The 18,905-nt window shown below is 53.2% G+C and overlaps 2 protein-coding genes across 2 annotated transcripts; one reads left to right on the top strand and one right to left on the bottom strand.

Annotated features, from left to right (window-relative positions):
• Positions 1-801: 801 nt before the first annotated feature.
• LOC120681878 (putative glycerol-3-phosphate transporter 1) lies at positions 802-4,658 on the top strand. Its single transcript, XM_039963530.1, has 3 exons — positions 802-958; positions 1,918-2,997; positions 3,721-4,658. Exons 2-3 carry the CDS (start codon positions 2,013-2,015, stop codon positions 4,293-4,295), a joined length of 1,560 nt encoding a protein of 519 aa, XP_039819464.1. The 5' UTR covers positions 802-958; positions 1,918-2,012; the 3' UTR covers positions 4,296-4,658.
• Positions 4,659-14,505: 9,847 nt separating this feature from the next.
• On the bottom strand, positions 14,506-17,575 carry LOC120682059 (scarecrow-like protein 6). Its single transcript, XM_039963808.1, has 2 exons — positions 15,055-17,575; positions 14,506-14,795 (listed from the first exon to the last, which is right to left on the bottom strand). Exon 1 carries the CDS (start codon positions 17,283-17,285, stop codon positions 15,132-15,134), a length of 2,154 nt encoding a protein of 717 aa, XP_039819742.1. The 5' UTR covers positions 17,286-17,575; the 3' UTR covers positions 14,506-14,795; positions 15,055-15,131.
• Between the last annotated feature and the right edge of the window lie 1,330 nt (positions 17,576-18,905).

The raw sequence follows: 18,905 nt of genomic DNA, 5'->3' as shown, positions 1-18,905 counted from the left end.
TTTCAAAAAAAAAAAGACATCGAAGGTTGGTACGGTAGCTGCGATTCGGCCTTAGAATAAACGGCACAGGCGCGGCAGCCATGGCGAGGGCCCTACAGCTGTGGGGCTTAAGCACAAGATCCGGTTAGGAGACGTTTAGCTCCGGGAATATCCGGCCCCAGGAGAATATCCGCTGCCTACTCTCCATCATCTATTCCTGGCTTTCAACTGGGCCAGCAAAATCTGCCGGATGGGCAAGATTACGTGCGTGGGATCACCAGCCGGTGCGAATAAGGATTAAGAAAGGGGCAGCCTTTCTTTGCTTGATTTCACGCCGTCACAACAACCGTTGTACGAATCACTAGTTCAAAGTTCGCCCACGTAGGATAATAGGACCTTCGAAGAAGAAGAAGAAAAGAATAAGAGCAGTTTATCTAGTGGTGAAGTACAGGTTGCTAGTTGTTACATTCTTTGAGATAGTACCGTGGGAGCATAGAAAAATGTTGTGCAAACCATGACAAAAAGTTGGGATTTTCGTAGCTTATAGATGCAAAACCAACATTGTAGTTTCTTCAAAGAAAAAACCCAACATAATGAGTACCTGTTGTAAAAAAATGGCATTAGAATCTCCGTTTCAAAAAAAAAAATCTCAGGCTCGGCGCCAGAGGACCAGTGGACCACAGTAGAGTAAACAATCTGACCGCAGAAGAGGATCGTGGGTGTCACCTCACCGGGGACTGACCTGAACCAGAGGTAAGTGGCCTGGTTCACCACGGCCAGGCAAAAGGCCTCCTTGGAATTTCCCCACCTATAAGACCCGCAACTCCTTGGAAGACACGGCCGAGGCTCCTCTGCCCTCCGCACCCCACACACGCCTCCCTCGCGTCGCGTCGAGGCTCCGCGCGGCCAGGAACAGCTGCTGCTCCTTCGGAAGACGTCGAGGACAGCGGCGGCCGGCGCTTCTTCTCATAGTTTGAAGGTGGGATAGCAATCTTTCTATGCCGTGTTCGTGCTGTCCCGTTCCTTCCCCAGGCTCATGCTGTCAGTTACCGGAGAGATGAGCGCTAACGGATCGCCGGCTTTCTTCCCCTTGAGAGTTGGCGGCAACCTGATTTGATTCTTGCTTCCTTTCTTGGCTCTTCTGGCAAGGCTTTGGTTGCGTGATATATTAGTGTTCCTGATTTGAATGGTGGATTTGGCTTGCCTTTCCTGCTTTCTTGTTTAGTTCATGCCAATTGCCACTAGCTATTTCGCTTTCCCCATTGCGAAAAGTGCACTTCTTTCGTTCTTATTTGGCGATTGATTGTACGGAGGATTGGTACCTTAGGCTGTTATAGCAGCAAGCCTGATCAAATTCAGTTTTACTTTGATGTTCATGTCGATGTTTGACCCAAATCTAGGCCCTGTTATTGAGATTTTTCCTCCAATTTGCATTAAGTTTCTTCTGTCTATCAAGAGAGTTTTGTACTTTCAAGTTACGGCACATAAGTATTTTGATATACCTCACAAAACTATATTTGTATTGTTTTATATACTTATCTGATTGGGATTTGGGAGTGTTTGATAGTATTATCTGACTTCCCTGTGCAATTAGGATTATTTATTCGAGACTGTGAAAGCTTTGATTTTAGGTGTATGCTTATGCTGATTTCAAGGCCAGTTCAATTAATTGACTTGATAATTTAGAATTGATCTGCATTAATAATTTGGATTTCATTGTTGATATCGTACTATCCTCCACCTAATCATTTCCAAACTCCTTATAAAAAAAGTCATATTAAAACTGAAATACTTATGCAATAATTTGTTTGCGAAATGATGACCGACCTATTTTTCCTATTGTCATGGGATTATTACTTTGTATTACAAAATGTAATTGTCAATTCTTATGGTTTTATTATGGATGGTTCTGATGTCAGCTCTACTAACCTTTTTCAGGCAACACCTTCACCGGTAAGGCAATAGCATAATACTGGCCGGCCTTCTTCCTGGTGTGATCTATCTTTGCAGAAACCAATAATTAAGTTTCATTAATGGGCTCCTCAAGTCATCAAAAAGGCAGAATGTGTACCAAAAAGCCCTTGGGAATTCAACTTTTTGAGTGTGTCCAGGGAAGTCCTATCTCCTTCAGATCATGCCAGGCTCTTGTATTAGTATTGACGTTCTTATCATATGCCAGCTACCATGCCACTAGAAAAACTACAAGCATTGTTAAGAGTGTTCTTGATCCTAAGACAAACCTAGGTATATTGCACTGGCCCAGTCATCTCTATCTTCAAAATTTGAAAGGCTCTGAGAACAATACACTCTCTAGTGGCTGGGCTCCATTCAACGCCAAAGATGGTACTGCATTGCTTGGCGAGATTGACTTGGCTTTTCTTGGTGTATATGCAATTGGCATGTTCTTTGCTGGGCATTTGGGCGACCGGGTGGATCTGAGGATCCTTCTCACTATTGGAATGATAGGAACTGGATTGTTCACTGCTGCTTTTGGAGCCGGCTACTGGTTCAATATACACAGCTTCTACTACTTTCTGGGCATGCAGATGATGGCTGGCCTGTTTCAGTCATCTGGATGGCCTTCAGTAGTTGCAGTGGTTGGCAATTGGTTTGGGAAGAGCAAGAGGGGGCTGATAATGGGAATTTGGAATGCTCACACATCTGTAGGAAACATATCTGGCTCTCTGATTGCTGCTGCAATGTTGAAGTATGGATGGTCCTGGTCCTTTGCTGTGCCCGGTATCATGATCGCACTAGTCGGGCTCACGGTGTTCCTGTTGTTGCCTGTTAATCCTGATGTGATTGGAATTCAGGAGGATCTCCATTTGAAGGACTCTGAAAAGACTGACATGGACACCCCTTTGTTGGAGCGGCGCTCAGAAGCAAAAGAGAAGGCAGTTGGATTTATTGAGGCCTGGAGAATTCCTGGTGTAGCTCCTTTCGCTCTCTGCCTTTTCTTCTGCAAGCTTGTGGCCTATACGTTCCTGTATTGGCTTCCCTTTTATATCAGCCACACAGGTTCGTCAAGTTATATTTTTGCAGTTACCACAGGGTTTCTTTTTTGGCTTACACCAAATGAACCCTTTTTTGCACTATGATGATCACAAAGGATTATTTTGCATTTGAGTTACAAAACTTATAATATGATGTCGTCATTAGTTGACGAGTGCTTTAGATATTTCATAAGGTCCAAACAAATTAGCAATTGAAAACTGTAAGCTCTTCGTGATGTGCCTTTTATATATGTATGATGGCAAGCACTCAGCAGAACTGGAGCTGACATTTCTACAACCACAAGAAGTTATTAAAAGCATTCTCATTCTATTAATTAAGTACTGTAAGTTGCAACATGCACTTGTCCAGAGTAAGTTTATCTTAAGTTGGACTAGATTCCACTGGAATGCACAAGGCAAACTTGGTGCTCTTTGACCTGTTAGTAGAGAAAAGAAATGAATTATTGGCATGTTGCTTGTTTATTACTCTGCTTTGGTACTGCAAGGTATGAGTTAAACAAATCGTAAAAAAGGGACACGTGATGTGAATTTCATTGGGTATTGTGTGGCAGTATGCTGCTACCTGAATATTTAAATTCTTTAGTATGATGTTTATTCATAATGCCATCGGCGTGTTGATCATATAAAATTTGGTAGTTTTACTGCACTAAAATGCAGCTTCGTAGAACTGAAGCTCATCAGTATTGAATATTTTAACTGACATCGCAGATGTGTTCCGATTTTTCAGCCATTGGCGGTCAATACTTGTCAGACTCCTCGGCCGGCGTGTTGTCAACGCTGTTCGATGTGGGTGGCGTTGTAGGCGGCATCCTCGCCGGCCATATCTCCGACCACCTCGACGCCCGGGCGCTGACGGCCGCGAGCTTCACCTTCTCCGCGATCCCGGCGCTCTTCTTCTACCGCATCTACGGGAGCGTCTCGCTGACGTGGAACATCGTGCTCATGTTCATCACGGGGATGCTGGTGAACGGCCCCTACGCGCTGATCACGACGGCCGTGTCCGCGGACCTCGGCACGCACAGCTCCCTGAACGGCAACTCCCGGGCGCTGGCCACCGTGACGGCCATCATCGACGGCACGGGCTCCATCGGCGCGGCGGTGGGCCCGCTGCTGACGGGGTACATCTCCGCCAGGAGCTGGAGCGCCGTGTTCACGATGCTGATGGCGTCGGCGCTCGTCGCGGGGCTGCTGCTGACGAGGCTGGTGGTGGCGGAGGTGGTCGCCAAGATGGAGTCCCGGAGGGCGCCCGCCCACACTGCCGGCGACCTGCCCGTGTCCACCACCATCATGGATGAACCTTAGGCTGTCGTGGAGACTGGGAGAGCAGACCACCTCTGGTTTGACAAGAACTGTGGGATCTTGCTCATGGTCGGTGTGTCGTGGTTGTTGTGCGTCATGGTATATGTATATGGAATGACTGGCTGTGGTCGGCGATGAGGATGAAATGTGGTCGGGCTGCAGCGCGGGGAGTTTGCATCTCTTCTGCTCTTCTGTTGGAGCTGCACTGAACATCCACCGGCCATAGTCACACGATCTTTGTATAAGCAAATGCAACTCCAGAATTGAGTGCAGATGGTTCATCATCCATCCCCAAGAAAGCTGAACAAATATGAACATAGACGTGCATGAGGATGAATGGATGATGATCCTGGAGTTGAGATCGTACTTGTTCTGTTGTCGTCAAGTTCGCCGTTTTGGCTGGCTGCGGTAGTTTTTTTTTTTTATAAAAGCTGCGATAGTTTCTGGGATCTCACACTTGTACCTACCATTTGACGGACTGTCACTAAATGGAAGCTCAGTTTTCCGTCCTGTACTGCTACCCACCATCGCCGCGGTGATTTGACCGAAGCTCGCGTTATCGCAAAGAAAACGCGCTTCCGCTTCGCTTTGGATTGACACGGGCGACTGCGGACAATGTCTGATGGGCTTCCGTTTGGGCCCAAAGGGTTGAGTTGGACATTCGAAAACCAGGCCGTGCTAGTATTCAACAACAACAACAACATCCAAAAAAAAAACACCCTCTGCCACCAATGGGCCTGAACTTTGGAAAATTGCGTTTGGACACAGCAAAGAAGGCTCTGAATTTTTCGCGGGGCAAGAGTAACACCTGGGCCTAGGATCCCTTTTCTAAAAAAAAACTCCTTTCTGTAACCAATGGGCCAGGAATTCTCCCCCAAAGACCCTTCGAATAATCAGCAATCAGCACGCACATACATAATAGTAATCGTTGCGGGTTTCCAATCACACACTTTTTCTCGCACGCATTGACCCACCCCGCAACGAAAACAGCTAGGTCAACCGCGGTCGCTGCTAGTAGAAACGACACGGCACTCTCGCGGCCTCGCCACCGCGCGGCGCGGATCGGAGGTAGAGTAGAGGCCGACGGAACGGAACAGCCTTGCCCGTGAAGCCCGGCACGAATATGTTCGGGCATCGGATGCGGGGAGATGCCCACGGCAAAGCGCGGAGCTGGACACGCATTACCCACAAACCTTTTTGGCGTCTCGCCGTCTCTTTTCCGGCGAGGGGATTTGCAGCTCGTCCCCCCCCCCCCCACCCTGCTGCTACTTGTTTATTGATCACCCGGCCGGCCGGTCGATCCGGCTCCCCGCGCGATCTTATCCCGGCGCCGGCGACCCGGCGAAAGCAACCGATCCGGCGGGCGCACTGCCAATGCGATACTCGCAACCTCACCGGAGGTTGTTCTTCGTGCTCCAGCTAGCCTGCTACCAGCCGCTGCTTCAGACTGGCTGTATCTCGATCGAGAATTCAAAAGGGGGGAAAAGAAAGCCGTGTCGATCGATGGCTCCGGACGCTGGCTGGGCACGGCGGCGTGGGCGCCCATGCCGCTCGCGCTGGCCGCCGGGCTGCTTCCACATGATTGGACGCCGTACCGACACACCGGTCCTTGCTGTTCGGTGCAGTGGACGGGTGCGCGGGCCGGTACAGTGCGCCGGTACTGTTCCAGCTCCACCTCCTCACCTCACCTACTGGCTACTACTGATGGTTGGCCTGGGCCCTGGTGTCTGGTCCAAGCAATTGGGGATTCGGACAGGCCCCGTAAAGCGAGTGCCCGCGGAGTTCGTGCACGGCCTCTCCCTCCGCCTAGGCTGCTAGCTAGCCAGCCAGCACTACGAGCGGCCTACGGCGAGGCTACAGGTCGGAGTAGCAACGCTTTCGCTTCCGCTGCCGCTACGCTCCAACGAAGACACGGCTCGGCCGGTAGTCTGTCCGCACGTACGCCGGCCGGTGCGCCAGCCCAGCCGAGGCCCGAGAGCTCCCAACTTGCAAAACAACACGCCGCCGGGGCTCGATCACAGTTGAGTAGCACGCGCCAACAGGGTCCGGCTGAACAGCCTGATCGGCAGGCCTAGCTCTCGCCATCGGCCGCTCCTCCTCCTCCACATCCCCAAGCAGTGGCGCACGTACGCGCGCGCGCGGATCAGGCTCCCGGCGCCCTTATCCTGTCTGAGTTCCTGTTACGCGAGCGAGCCGGACCGGCCGCCGCCCACCCGGGGAATTCGGAAAAAGGGCGTGTGGTAAAACGATGGCGCGAGCAGGCAACTCGACCGGTGGTGGATATCACGCACGGCACGAGCGGCGGCGGCGGCGGCGTTTCTCACCCAAGGAAAAAATGGCCGGCGGAGGGCGGAGGGGCGGGGGCGAGGTGAGGTCGGTCTCCGCCGGCGCAAGACGCCAAGCGCCTCCGCACCAACTCCACGTCCTCGTCACCGGCGAGGACGATGGCAAAGGGCATGGTACGGGACGGAGCTGATCGGCAACGGCAAGCCAGCACAGGCGCTGCTGCGTTTGACCGGCGCGCGCGAAAGCAAAAGGCGATCGGGAAGGGGAAGCCGGCGACGGCGGCGTGACCGGGACCGGTTCGGTTTGTGTGGCGAGAGAACGAGAACGGGGACGGGCACTAGAACTCCACGGATCCTCACTTTTGCATCGGCTCTTATCACTCGCTTGCTTGCTTGCTGCAACCGTGTCGTGAACAAAAGTTCTCGCCATGAAAGAAGTTGATACTGTACATGGTAGAGGTTTTATAAAGTGGTGGTTATCTTTCAAAAAAGATAAAAAAAAAGTGGGGGTTGTACATATCACGTATGATGCGTCCAACTTTACGAAGGTTAGGGATTGACCTGTTTGCTATGCTTGGATTTCCAATCCATTTTGTGTATCCTCACCATACTTACTCCTATCCACTATACACAACTGCGCATACGTTCTCTTTAGCTAATGGCGCCATGTATACTAAATGCATCACGTACGCCTCGTGATGGTTTCTTTATTCCAAAAAGGCACGTTTCACTGATTGGGTCCTCCCAGTGCTCTTGGCCAGCAGTAAACAACCGGTCTACTTTGTAACAAACGGATATGTTCAGATCGGGACCACATGAAGTGAGTGACAGGAGAAGATCGAGATTGGTGGAGAGCGGTGTGTGTGTGTGCCATGTTCAGAAGTGCAGAGTGACAGATAGCGAGGCTGGGGCCCCTCCTCCCCTGTCTTTCTCTCGAATAGCTTTTCCGATGGACATAAGTGCATTCTTTTTGGATTGTGGTACGCGAAAGATTTTCTGAAAAAAAGAGGAGGAAGCGTCTGTTCTACGCGCACAATGACACATAAAAAAAGGAGAAAAAAAACGCTTGTTTTTCAGGCCAGTTATATATAGACGCAGCAACGAACTGCATGCATGCAGCTTGGTGAATGGTAGTGTTTGTTAGATCCATGATTCAAGTCGGGACTCTGGAGTGATCTCTCTCGTGTGTTCTTGTCTGCAACGGTGATGGTAGTTTCTGCATGCTTTCTTGTCTCTGGAAAACTGCTTTACAAATATGCAAAGACACCGGATATCTAGTGGCAACGAACGAACGAGGCATCTCAAACAGTCGTGTTCGTGTTGTGCGACCGCAACCGCGCGCATGCAAAGCTCTTCGTCTCCTTTTATTTTTCCTTTCGGGCTGCCCAGTGCAACGAGGAAGCCATTTCATCGCTTATCTTGTCCTGAATGAACCCATCCTCCCAAGTTCACGTCACTTTTATTTTCTCCGCTCCTTTTTCCTCACATTCTTTGGTCGACATCGCCGGCGTCTTTTGCTCCGGCCGGGACGTGTCCACAAGCAGCGAGACACACACATACGCGACACGCTTGGGTCGGGCGCTAGGCCGCCGAACCCGTCGCCTTTGCAAACTTTGCATGCTCCATTGCGATGGGGTTTCGCTGGCACATCTTTGTTCCTCACAGTGACACGCACTAGCCCTCAGGCCCCATAAATTTTTAGGCCCATTTGACTCCCCAGTGGCCTCATGGGGCATGGGGTTACCATTACGTTTACTTCACTAAACTTTTGCGCAGAGCGTAGTTTGCAGCCACAAATGCACACCAAGAGCATCTGATGCAGTCCCATTACAGAAAATCGGCACTGTGTTTTCAGAGATTCAGAGCCGCTGGCAGTAACACCACTACTAGCGCTTTCCCTGCCCAAAAAGCAGCGTTCGAGCACGCATCACTACTCACTAAACACAGTACCATGACAGTACAAAAGCAAAATGTCCAAGACCTATGTGTTAACCCATGCATGTTAACACATTCCCTTTCATGATCGTGTCCCTGCTCCCTCCTTTCCTCGCCGATTGGTCAGCTAAAAGACATCACGGCTGTAGCTCTGCTCGCCATGATCATGGCTAGTGGATCAACATGCTCTCTACTGCAACTTTGGTCTAGCCCGTTTCGAACTATCCCCCCCCCCTATGTGAGGTAGCTTATGCAAGAAGAGATTACATGCCACCACCGTATAGCTTCATGAATCATGCATGATATATAGTCCGTATACATGCATGGACCATGCTGTGTACCCCGCTTTTGTTCATATATGCATCTATCCTATCTTTACATCTCTGCTTTTCTAGGGTCCTTTTTAGGTAGGAGAAAGTCTGTATTATTGCATCGCTTTGCAAGGGGTACGCATCGTATGTACTGCCGGTGCTAGACTGACGTTAGATGTTAACGCTTATATACAGAAGCGCTCACTCGGGGCTCAGGGAGTCACCGAGTCAGGGTCAGATCTGGGGTTCCTTTACATTGCATACTACATGGACCTGGCCACTTTAAGATTCTCCTGACTTTTTATTTCCTTTTTGCCTTCCCTTGGATCAAACGAACAAAGGCACGCATATTTTTCTAGAGACTGAAAAGCCTGTGTGTAGTGTTCTTTGATAAGGACAACGAAGCTCTTTTACATCAGTGCTGCATCCACCTACTGTTTTGTGTTCCTTACCTCCTTTTACCCTTTTCATTCAATTCATTTTCCTACTTCTAGTCAAGAACTGGAGCAGCCGATCAGACTGCGTGATCTACTATTTGTTGAAGTTTTGGATGGCTGGTACATGCTTATATGTGTCAGTGCCAGAATTCCAATCTGTTTCGGAAAGTTCAGCACGTCCTAGCGCAGTTATGTCAATCAGTTTCAGAAAATTCAGTCCTCAAGGTTTGGCAGTTCATTCCTCATCCTACCACAAGTATGCTTCACAATTACAAGAAAAGGTCCGGGAGGGTTATTTGGAATTGGGAGCAGCCAAGTATTCACGTCACGACTGAATTTTCTAACTGCGAGAATAGTCACCAAATTTCCTAGGACGACGGATCGAGGAACGAGGAACTGGAAATGACACTTGATGTATTTTTACACTGCGGTGTTCCTGCGTTTCCCGATCCCCGGTGACTATGACAGAGAGGTGCGAGGTGTAGCCGACAAAGTAAAGACGAAACAGCAGTCAAAAGCTCACAATGCTACTGTAATCATCAGGCAGCTGAAACCCAAAACGAAACCTATGCATACTGCAGAGATCGACCAGCACCTCGAGCTAGCATCAGACTATCAGTCAGAGCGAGCATACGAATAAGAGAATAGTAAGAAGAGATGACCACTTTGGTGGGGACTTGAGGCTTCTGGGGCACTAATAAGAGGCCGAGTGCACTTACCATTTCTGGGCATCCCTAATCTACCCGCCCGCTCGTGCCTAACCGACGAGCTAACGCGCGAGCCCGCGAGCACTTGTCGCGGTCGACGCGATGCGCGGCCTCTTTCCCTCACCTGACGACGCCTCTCCTCTCCCTCTCCTCATGACCAAGACCTAGGCCATACGGGCTACGGAGGCTAGTAGGCTACCCGTCCTCTCAGTCTCAGGTCCCTGTCACCGCACCGAAAGGCGAAATGGCCTTCGCGGGCGGGCGCCTCCGTGCCGTGCGTCGCCGGTGGTCACTCGCCGACAGCAGGCCGGCCGGCGTGTACCGGCACGGGGTACGGGGCACATGATGATCCCGGATCCCCATCATGAACGCGGCGACGACGGTGACGAGAAAGATCGCTTCGTGCAGGCGGCAAGCTACGCGCGTACGTGCTCTGCTGCTGCCGTGCTGGGCGTCGTCGGGAGCGCCAGGGCGTGCGTGCTGTGGCGTGCATCAGCAGGTCTTGTGGACCGTGGCGCCGCGGTGGCTGTCCCACCGCTCGCCGTGCGTTGCCCCTGCCTGCCCGGAAGCTCCCCGCCCCGGTTCCGTTCGTTGTCGTGGGTGCTTTCCCCTGGCCTCACTCCTCCGGATTGTCCGTTGCCCGCAGGCCAGGAAAGGCACAACTGCACAAGGCTCCAGCCAGCGCCAGCGCCCGCTCTGCTAGCAAGCGCACGACACGCGACCGTTTTATCCTCCCGGGATCTCCCCCGACGCTAATCCTGTTCCGCGGTTGCCCCCGCCAGGCCGTCCCAGCTCAGCCCCCGGCGCGCGGCTGCAACGCGAGCATCGAGCAGACCTTGCACGGTGGTGGACTGGCGGGGGCCTCTCCGTGGCCCGAGCCGAGACCGATCGATCGATCAAAACGATCTCGTGGGCCTGCGTTGGCCGCCGAGGGCAATGGCTGAACCGAAGTGAACAGAGCAGGGGAAAGACGCAGCCGGACCGGACGGCCGATCGCCTGTTGCGTTCCGGGCCGGGCGCGCGGAGGACGAGTCCAGGATCCCATGACTGCACAGGGGAAGGAAGGAAGATCGCCGCCGGGACCTGAATGGGTGACGGGCTGGAGGTGACAGATGAGATGAAAACCATGTTGCGCAAACAGTGCCGTGGATGTGGTCCTTGTCGCCCACCCGCGCCCTACGGGCTCGGACATGGACGGACTGGACCCCCCGGCGCACCCCTCCTCCTGGCGAGCGAGGGGCCTCTGCCTTGGCTGTGTGCCCGATCGATGCAGCGCAGCGCAGGCCTGCCTAGCTAGCAGCTGCCCCTCCTGACCGTGGCGTGCAGGGAGAGCGAGAGCGAGAGCGCTGGCTGGTGGCGTCACCCCACTGTCCGAGAGCGAGCAGCGCGGAGCAGTGAGTGCGTACACTTGAGAGCACCGCCTGGGCCGCTTGACGGCCGCCCTGCGTGCGCCCGTGCTGCCCGGGACGCGCGCGCGCTGCGCCCTCGGACTCTCCCTCCCCGCCCCCGCCCGCTCCGGGGTCCCTCGCCTCGCGCTGACGAGGACGCGTCGGCTGCGCCCGCGCATCACGAGGCGGCGTCAGAGCGTGGGCAGATCTTGCTTGAAAGAACTTTCGCATGAAGGGTCGTTTTGGAAAGGGGCAGTTTCTTTCGTGATGAATATTTTTTGACCCTGTACAAAGGTTATACTGCCTACACGCCCACAATATACTAGTACCACCACCACTAAGATGTTTTTTGGCCAATAAAGTTTGTGCACTTTCAGAGCGGCTCGCAGATTTTGAACTCGTCAAGGATGAGATCTAGGCATAGCCTGCCCTGATTTGGCGCTGCAAAATGCAGCTCTTGCTGCAACCTTCTCTATTTTCCCTAACAATTTAGTAAAAAAGTTTAAAATGCTGCCGTGGTGTACGAGTACTACGCACTGCGTCGAGGACGACAGGTTGTCTTGTTAGAGATCGAGAAGCAACCCCCCTCCATTATTTACTTCTACCCCCCTGGTGTGGTGTGTCATATGTGTGAAATGCAAGCAGAGACCCGGAGGAGCAGTGGGGGTGCTTTAAAAAGAATTCATTCAAGGGTCGGTCGGCACTCAACTCCTTGGCTCAGACGGCAGCGATCGCGGTACGCAGGGCAGGCAACTTTTAGCCTGGTGACCCTCCAGAGTGGCGACCTGCGGCCAGAGGAGTACGCAAATGCTCGTGCGCGCACCGGCACCGGGGCAGGCAGCCCGGCGAGGGCGGAACGGATGGACGCGACGATAGGGAGAGGCATTGCGACACCGGGAGGCATGGAAAAGGCAGGGGAGCATGGCGAGCTTAAACAAAACGCTGCTGCTACTGCTAGCCAGGGCTCGCCATCACGCCCCCCTTTGCTTAAAGAAAAGGAGCTGTCAGCCTCATGATCGGATAGCACGTTCTCATGCAGCTTGTTTACTCTCGCAGGCACGGAGCTAACCCGCCCCCATCACCACCCGTAAGGCCGTAACATGGTGAGGCTTTCGCGCTCTTTTCAAATCCTAGATTTGTTCACGAGCTCCAAGAGAAAACAAAACCGGCCAGCGGCAGCTCCTGCTGAAAGAAAAAAAATTGATGGACTGGCGGTGGCGGCGGTGGCTTGCGCGGGTGGTGGGGTGGGGGGCGCTGGCCAATCAGGCGCAGGAGATAGATCACGACGCGCGAGCAGCGAGCGCCCGAGGGCTCCGTCCCGTAGCAGCAGCAAGCAGAGGGGGGACGCGGGCCATGTCCATGTGGGCGCGACCGTGCGAGAGGTCAGGACGCGAGATTAATCATCGGAAATAAAGGCGCCCGCAATTAAACGCCAGCAGGGGGGCGCGGTACAGCGCAAGTGCGAAGTATTTATGGGCGACGGGACGGCGCTTGGACCACACGCCCGGGCCCCCGGGCCGGTGGGGTGGCCGCCGGCCGCCGGCCGCCCGATCGCGGATGTCCGGCCGCCGTCCGTCCCCGTCCAGCCCGCGGTGGTCCGCTCCGGCTCCGGCACGGGGGACCAGGGCCCCCGTAGATTTGTACCAGACCGCTACGCCCGAGCCGAACCGAGGCCGCCGGACACGGAGGAGGAGCAGCAGCGGGCGGTGGGGGCCGGACGGGAGAGGATGAGGGAAACGGATTAGGGCCCTGTTTAGTTTTCAAAAATTTTCAAAATTCTCCATCACATCAAATTTTTAGACACATGCAATGTAGTTTTAAAAAATAACTAATTATACAATTTAGCTAGAAATGATGAGATGAATCTTTTGAGTCTAATTAGTATATGATTGGACACTAATTACTAAATAAAAACGAAAATGCTACAGTCGCAAAACCCAAAAATTTTCATGAACTAAACACGTCCCAGGGCAAGTAACAAGAGCGGGTTTGGTGGTTTCCGTTCTCGAGGGTGACAAGCGTTTGACTGGCGCGCACCAGCGACGGCCGTGTTTTTATCTGATCGGAAGCAGGGTGCGGCCGGACGAGTTTGCTGTGTTTGGCAAGTGGAGAGCGGCGCCGGTCCCGGTGGCGCAATTGTGGAACGACAGTGCGAGATGCTGTGCAGGTCGGCTGCCCTCTCCTTCGAGGACAGGATTAACAGTTCCACATGATTTTTGCACCAGCAGCAGCTAAAGAGTTAAATATTTTCCAAATATCACACGAATCAAACGGTGTGTGTCCAGCAATTTTCTAGCCGATTGGTCGGTGTCGTCAAGTAACAGGGAAACCACAAATTATAGCATATCAGGTAGTACACAGTAGTACTACGACTTTACACAAAGGTGACCTGATATGGTAAAATAGGTGGGGCGGTGTGCAAACGGATGCAACCGTAGCTGCCTAAAATTCATGTTGTTTTCCCACTAGAAACAGAAAAGAGAGCACCGCATTGCAAGCTTGTCTATAGGACTATCTGAGATATAATTTACAGGTTAAGACAATTTGTCATCGCCAATTCGTCATGCTATGCACAAAATTTAGCCTAGTATGGAAAGAGAATAGCATGGCCAGGGAACTGCTCAGCACACACCAGATGCTTGACAAATTTGTACATACAATCGTCAAATTATATATTCGCTGTTTCTTTACAGAAATAGAAGGCTTCATCCCAGTTTTTTTTTTTAAAGCTTCATCCGGTCATTTGCCTTTCGTCCCCTCAAATCACCAAGCTTGGCACATATCAATAGGAACCAGGACTAGGACTATATTAAGTTCCCAGAGTATTCTATAGCCAAATGAGCTATTTCCTCTAGCACCAGCAGATCAGATAAAGTGTAGTAGACCTTATTGATAATGGTCACTATTGAAAAATAATTCTGATAGTGGTAATTTAAATTGAAGACCTCATCGCATCACGAGATGCTTAAATTGAAATTTCAGAGCATAAATTCTTCAACCTTTCGTAATGACAATTGACAACAGCATTTGCATGTGGTTTGCACAAGCAAGCAAAATTGCCTCTGTTAAAATCTAGTTTGTAATGTTTTTACAGTATGACTCCTTGGTCCATGCCTGGAAATTTAATAATTTATACATTATTCTTTTGGATTATTAGGCCAAAACAATATGATATATCCAACCCTTTCCGTTCATATGTCAGTCTTGATCCATTTACCTAGTAAAACCACAAACATCATTGCCACAAATATGCCAAACTGTCCTCTGGCTAACTGAGAAGAGAGCTAGAACAGCCTGGTGAGACCCTAAACCGACTTGTTACATTATAGAGACACCCACACCAAGATTGCTAAATTCATTAGGCCTAGCTAATAAACAACAGCTGTAAAGCAATCAGAGGTGTGCAACAACCAAGACAATAGTTTCTTTGCAATGTTTTACTCCCTCCTTCCCCGTTTATAAGGCATGGTGGAACATGACACGGTCTTCTAAACAACACTTTGACCATTTATTTATCATATATTATATCACTTTTGATTATAAACTTATAATCATTGTAAAATATATTTGATTATGAATCCAATCATATGAAATTTGCATTATAAAAATAAAAATTCAATAGTCAAATTATTGGCCAAAGATGACAAGGTTTGAATCTTGATATACGTGTATGCCTTATAAATAGGGAAGGAGGGAGTAGTTGCAAGGCAAAATGCATATTACTGGAGTTAAACATGCCTGCAAATGATGTAGGAATGACAATGGACGAGGCAAGATCAGCACCTCCATGCCGAGACAGACACGAGCTCACCGCGCTGCCAGTAGAGTGCTAGACCCATTCCACACTTCTCCACATGGAATCCCCGGACCTGAACCCGCTTCAAGAGGCAGTCAGCTTGTGCTTCCGCAAGGTTGCTGAGAGGGATTGGAGCAAACCCGGCAGAAGTAAACACCGCCTGCCAAGCCATTGGCTTTTCAGCTCTTCGCCGCCCAAGTACTGCATCCTCCACTCTTGGCTGGATCAGAAACCTCTCAATCTTACTGGCGGCATCCGCATCAGTGCCAGCAGCATCAAGGGAGTCGAGAAGGAACATACAAGACTGTAAGCAGTTCATGAAGTGCTGCGAAAATGAGAGATCGCCCCGGTCACTGCCATGATCAATAGCCACCACTACCTTAGGAGAAAGTTGTTTCACCAACTGAAGCGACATAGGGAGCGGAGTGCGCGCGGAGCAACCAACGGGGAGGCAAACTGCAACCAACTCATCCGCAGTAGGAGCGATGAGTTCCGCGGGATCAAATGCATCGAGATTGATGGCATTGAACTCAAATGGAATGCCAAGGTCCGCAGCAAATTGTGAGAGGTTATCCCGAGTAAGATGCAGCTCAAGCAGGTGGTGGGAGGCAGTTGAGACGAAGGCTGTGAGCTTCAACATTGGCAGGGATACATTCCCAGTTCCACGGCGGTGTGCAAGCTCCTGCAAGAACGAAGCCCACTGGCCGCCAACGCCGAGGTCGAAATCAATGACACGGATACACGAAGCAGTTGTACAAGCGATCTCGTCGAGAAGCGCCTGGGTGGCCGTGAAATTGGCGAACTGGAGGACGGGCGAGAGGTCGGAGAAGGACTTGTAAGCGGCGAGCTTGAGGGCGACGTCGAGCGGGGAGGTGACGCGGGTGGAGCCGTGGTGGCCGTCGGTGAGCACGAGGAGGAGGGCCTCCTTGAAGTAGGAGGCCGAGCGGAGGAAAGGCTTCCCAATTGGGGGAAGCTGCTGATTGAGCCGCGCCAATATCTCTCGCGCGCCGATGGAGTTGCCGACCTCAGCCGCCTTTGCCGCCGCAGCAAGCTCGCCCAGAAGCTGTTGCTGCTGCTGCGCCGCCGCAGTTGTTTTCATCGCGCCCCGCGGCGGTTGCAGCGATGTTTGGAGCTGGAATGGCGCCGTGTTATGCAGTGGTGGGAACGGGAGACCCTGCTGCGGCGGCGGCTGGAGCTGGTTTTGGAGGAGGAAGAGGTTGTCGGGCATGGAGTGGTGGCGCTTCGGCGGTGGCGGGAGATGTGGCTGGTGCTGATGGTCGGGGAAGGAGGGGAGCGGCATGAAGAAGGAGGCCGCCGGCGACGGCTGGTGCTGGTTGAGGAGTAGACTGGCGGACGCCGACGGGACGCCGAGGAGCGGGGGCTTTATGTCGGCACCGCCGTCGTGGAAAGGCATGGTTGTCGTCGCCGGCGTCTGAAGCGGCGCCTCGATGGGGAGGAGGCCGAAAGTGGAAGTGGCCTTGCTGCTGCTGCCGCTGCTGCTGGTGAACGACCTCGCGCCGGGGGACGACAGGTCGGAGGCGAGCGCCCCGGCCGAGGCGCCGCCCCCGCCGCCGGGGCGATGCTGCAGGGAGAACCCGAGCGGGTCCGAGGCCGGGAATCCGAAGCCGGCGGCATTGCCGAGGAGCTGGTGGTGGTGCTGGAGCGGCGGCTCCATTTCGCCCGGCGCGGCCATGATCCAGTTGAGGAACGTCTGCTCCTGGCCGGCCGCCGCCGCGGCGTCGCCGAGCATGGCGTCCCAGCCCTCCTCGCCGCCGAACCCCACGTCCAGGGTCCCGGGTATGGGCGGCAGCTCACCGCCGGGCCAGTCCTCCTTCCTACCGGCGCCGCCGCCGCCGTGCTCGCCGGGCGCCGCCCATTTGGTGGCTTCGGCGGCGGCGGCGCTGTTCTCCGAAACCGCCGCCACGCCGGAAGAGGAGTCCCCCGCGGCGCCGCCCAGGGACGAAGACAGCGTCGATGTCGAGTAGGGCGGGCTCGGGCTCCGTCTGCAGTCCAGCACCGACGTCGGCTCCACCAGCAGCAGGCTTCCTCCGCCGCCGCCCTTCCCCTCCGGCCAAAGCAGCGCCTCAATAGTCCCCGCCCCGTTCCCCTCGGCACTGAAGGGCGCCGCCCTCATCTATCTTGCTACTCGCGCATGCTAGCGCCGCGCGGGCGCCCCCTGCCGGCGAGATCTGGGGCGCGCGAGGCGGTTCCTTCTCGGGCGGCGGTGGTGCGGCGCTAGGCGCTTGCTTGTGGGCGTGGGCGTGGAACAGGGCAGAGCGCGGGGCGCTGCGTGCTCTTGCCTGCTTCAGCTGCGCTAGCTACTAGCGCTCGCTCTCCCTCTTCTCTCTCCTCCCTCCCTCTCAGCGGCAGCCCTGCTCTGCGCTCTGCCTCGTCGGGTGGTGGTGCCTTGGTCCCTGGATGCGTGCAACATAAAAAAGGTTATAAAGCGTACGCCCCTCCTCTCTCCATCTTTCTTTCCCCATCCACCCCCCTACCCAGCTCTAGCTCTAGCTCTAGCCCTAGCCCCCCCCCCCCGCCCCGCTTTCGTTTTGTTTTTTTTTTCACCTCGCGCTCCCCCTCCATTTCCGCTCCCCGACCCCGACTGGGGATTTGGGTTGGTTATCTCAATTCTTATCCGGTCTGGTTTTCCCGCGAAATTAAAAGAAAATCCTGGACCCTCGTACGTGCTCATTGGTCCTGGGCACACTTTTGACGGTGCATGTCACCAGTACAGTACCCTACTCTACCACCATGCTCCTGTTTGGGTCGCTCACCGAGTGCTGTTCATCGCAGGCAAGGCAATCTTCTCCTCCTGCCAACAGATCGGAAACAACTTTTCCGATGTTGGAGGCAAACGAAAACAAATCAAACCCACCCACCTGGCTTCTCGTGCCGCTCGCGGCCTCGCTGGCCGTTTGGGAAATTTCGCACGCCTCGCAAAAAAAAAAAGTTGTGTGCATGTTTTTTTGGAGAGAGTACAACAACTAGGGCTGGAATCGAGCCGAGCCTCGATTTTTTTCGAGCTTTCTTCGAAATCAATATATTCGTATTTATTATAGTCTCTCGCGTTGTTTGATATCCAACTTCAAATCGAGCATAACGAGCCGAGCCTGCCAAAATTGACTTTTGTTCCAAATCAACTAATCTTTATTTTTAAAAAAACGAATATAATCGGAGCAATTTTGAAACGAGCCACCGAACCAGCTTAACGAGCTTTTTTTCCAGCCCTAACAACAACGAACGGCGCGCACACCACACCCACACCCACTCACCCCCACACTCGCGACACGCGTGCGCGTTCAGGCACGCGCCTAATCTAGAGATTGGAGAAACCCGAGACTCTGTGCGGGAAACGCACACTACCACTAAACGCGCACACGTGTGCGTATTCTACTCCAACCAAACCAAGTCTAGAGAGACACAGTATGGAATAAATCTCGAGTAGGACACACAGGTGCGACTCCGCGTGGGCTGCCCGAACACCCTCGGACCTAGCCATCCGAGCACAGCCCGGTTCCTTAATTAAAAAAAAAGTTGTGTGCATGTGCCCCGGGGCCGGGTGGACATGGGTGATGGGCCGCGGCCCACGGATCCCAACCGAAGCGCGCGCGTCCGCCGGCCCGCCAGCCGCCATTGTTGCTGCGGCAGCGAACGTCACGCTCAGCCCGTCGCGCGCTCGCCGTCGCGTCCCCGTTGCCGGCCGCCGACCCTCCACTGCATTTGCGTCAGATCAGGCAGGGGGAACAATCTAGGC

Source organism: Panicum virgatum, chromosome 7N, assembly GCF_016808335.1.
Source record: "Panicum virgatum strain AP13 chromosome 7N, P.virgatum_v5, whole genome shotgun sequence".
NCBI classification, from domain to species: Eukaryota; Viridiplantae; Streptophyta; class Magnoliopsida; order Poales; family Poaceae; genus Panicum; species Panicum virgatum.
The sequence above is the reverse complement of the archived record's forward strand: the minus strand, read 5'-3'. Positions and strand labels throughout refer to the sequence as shown.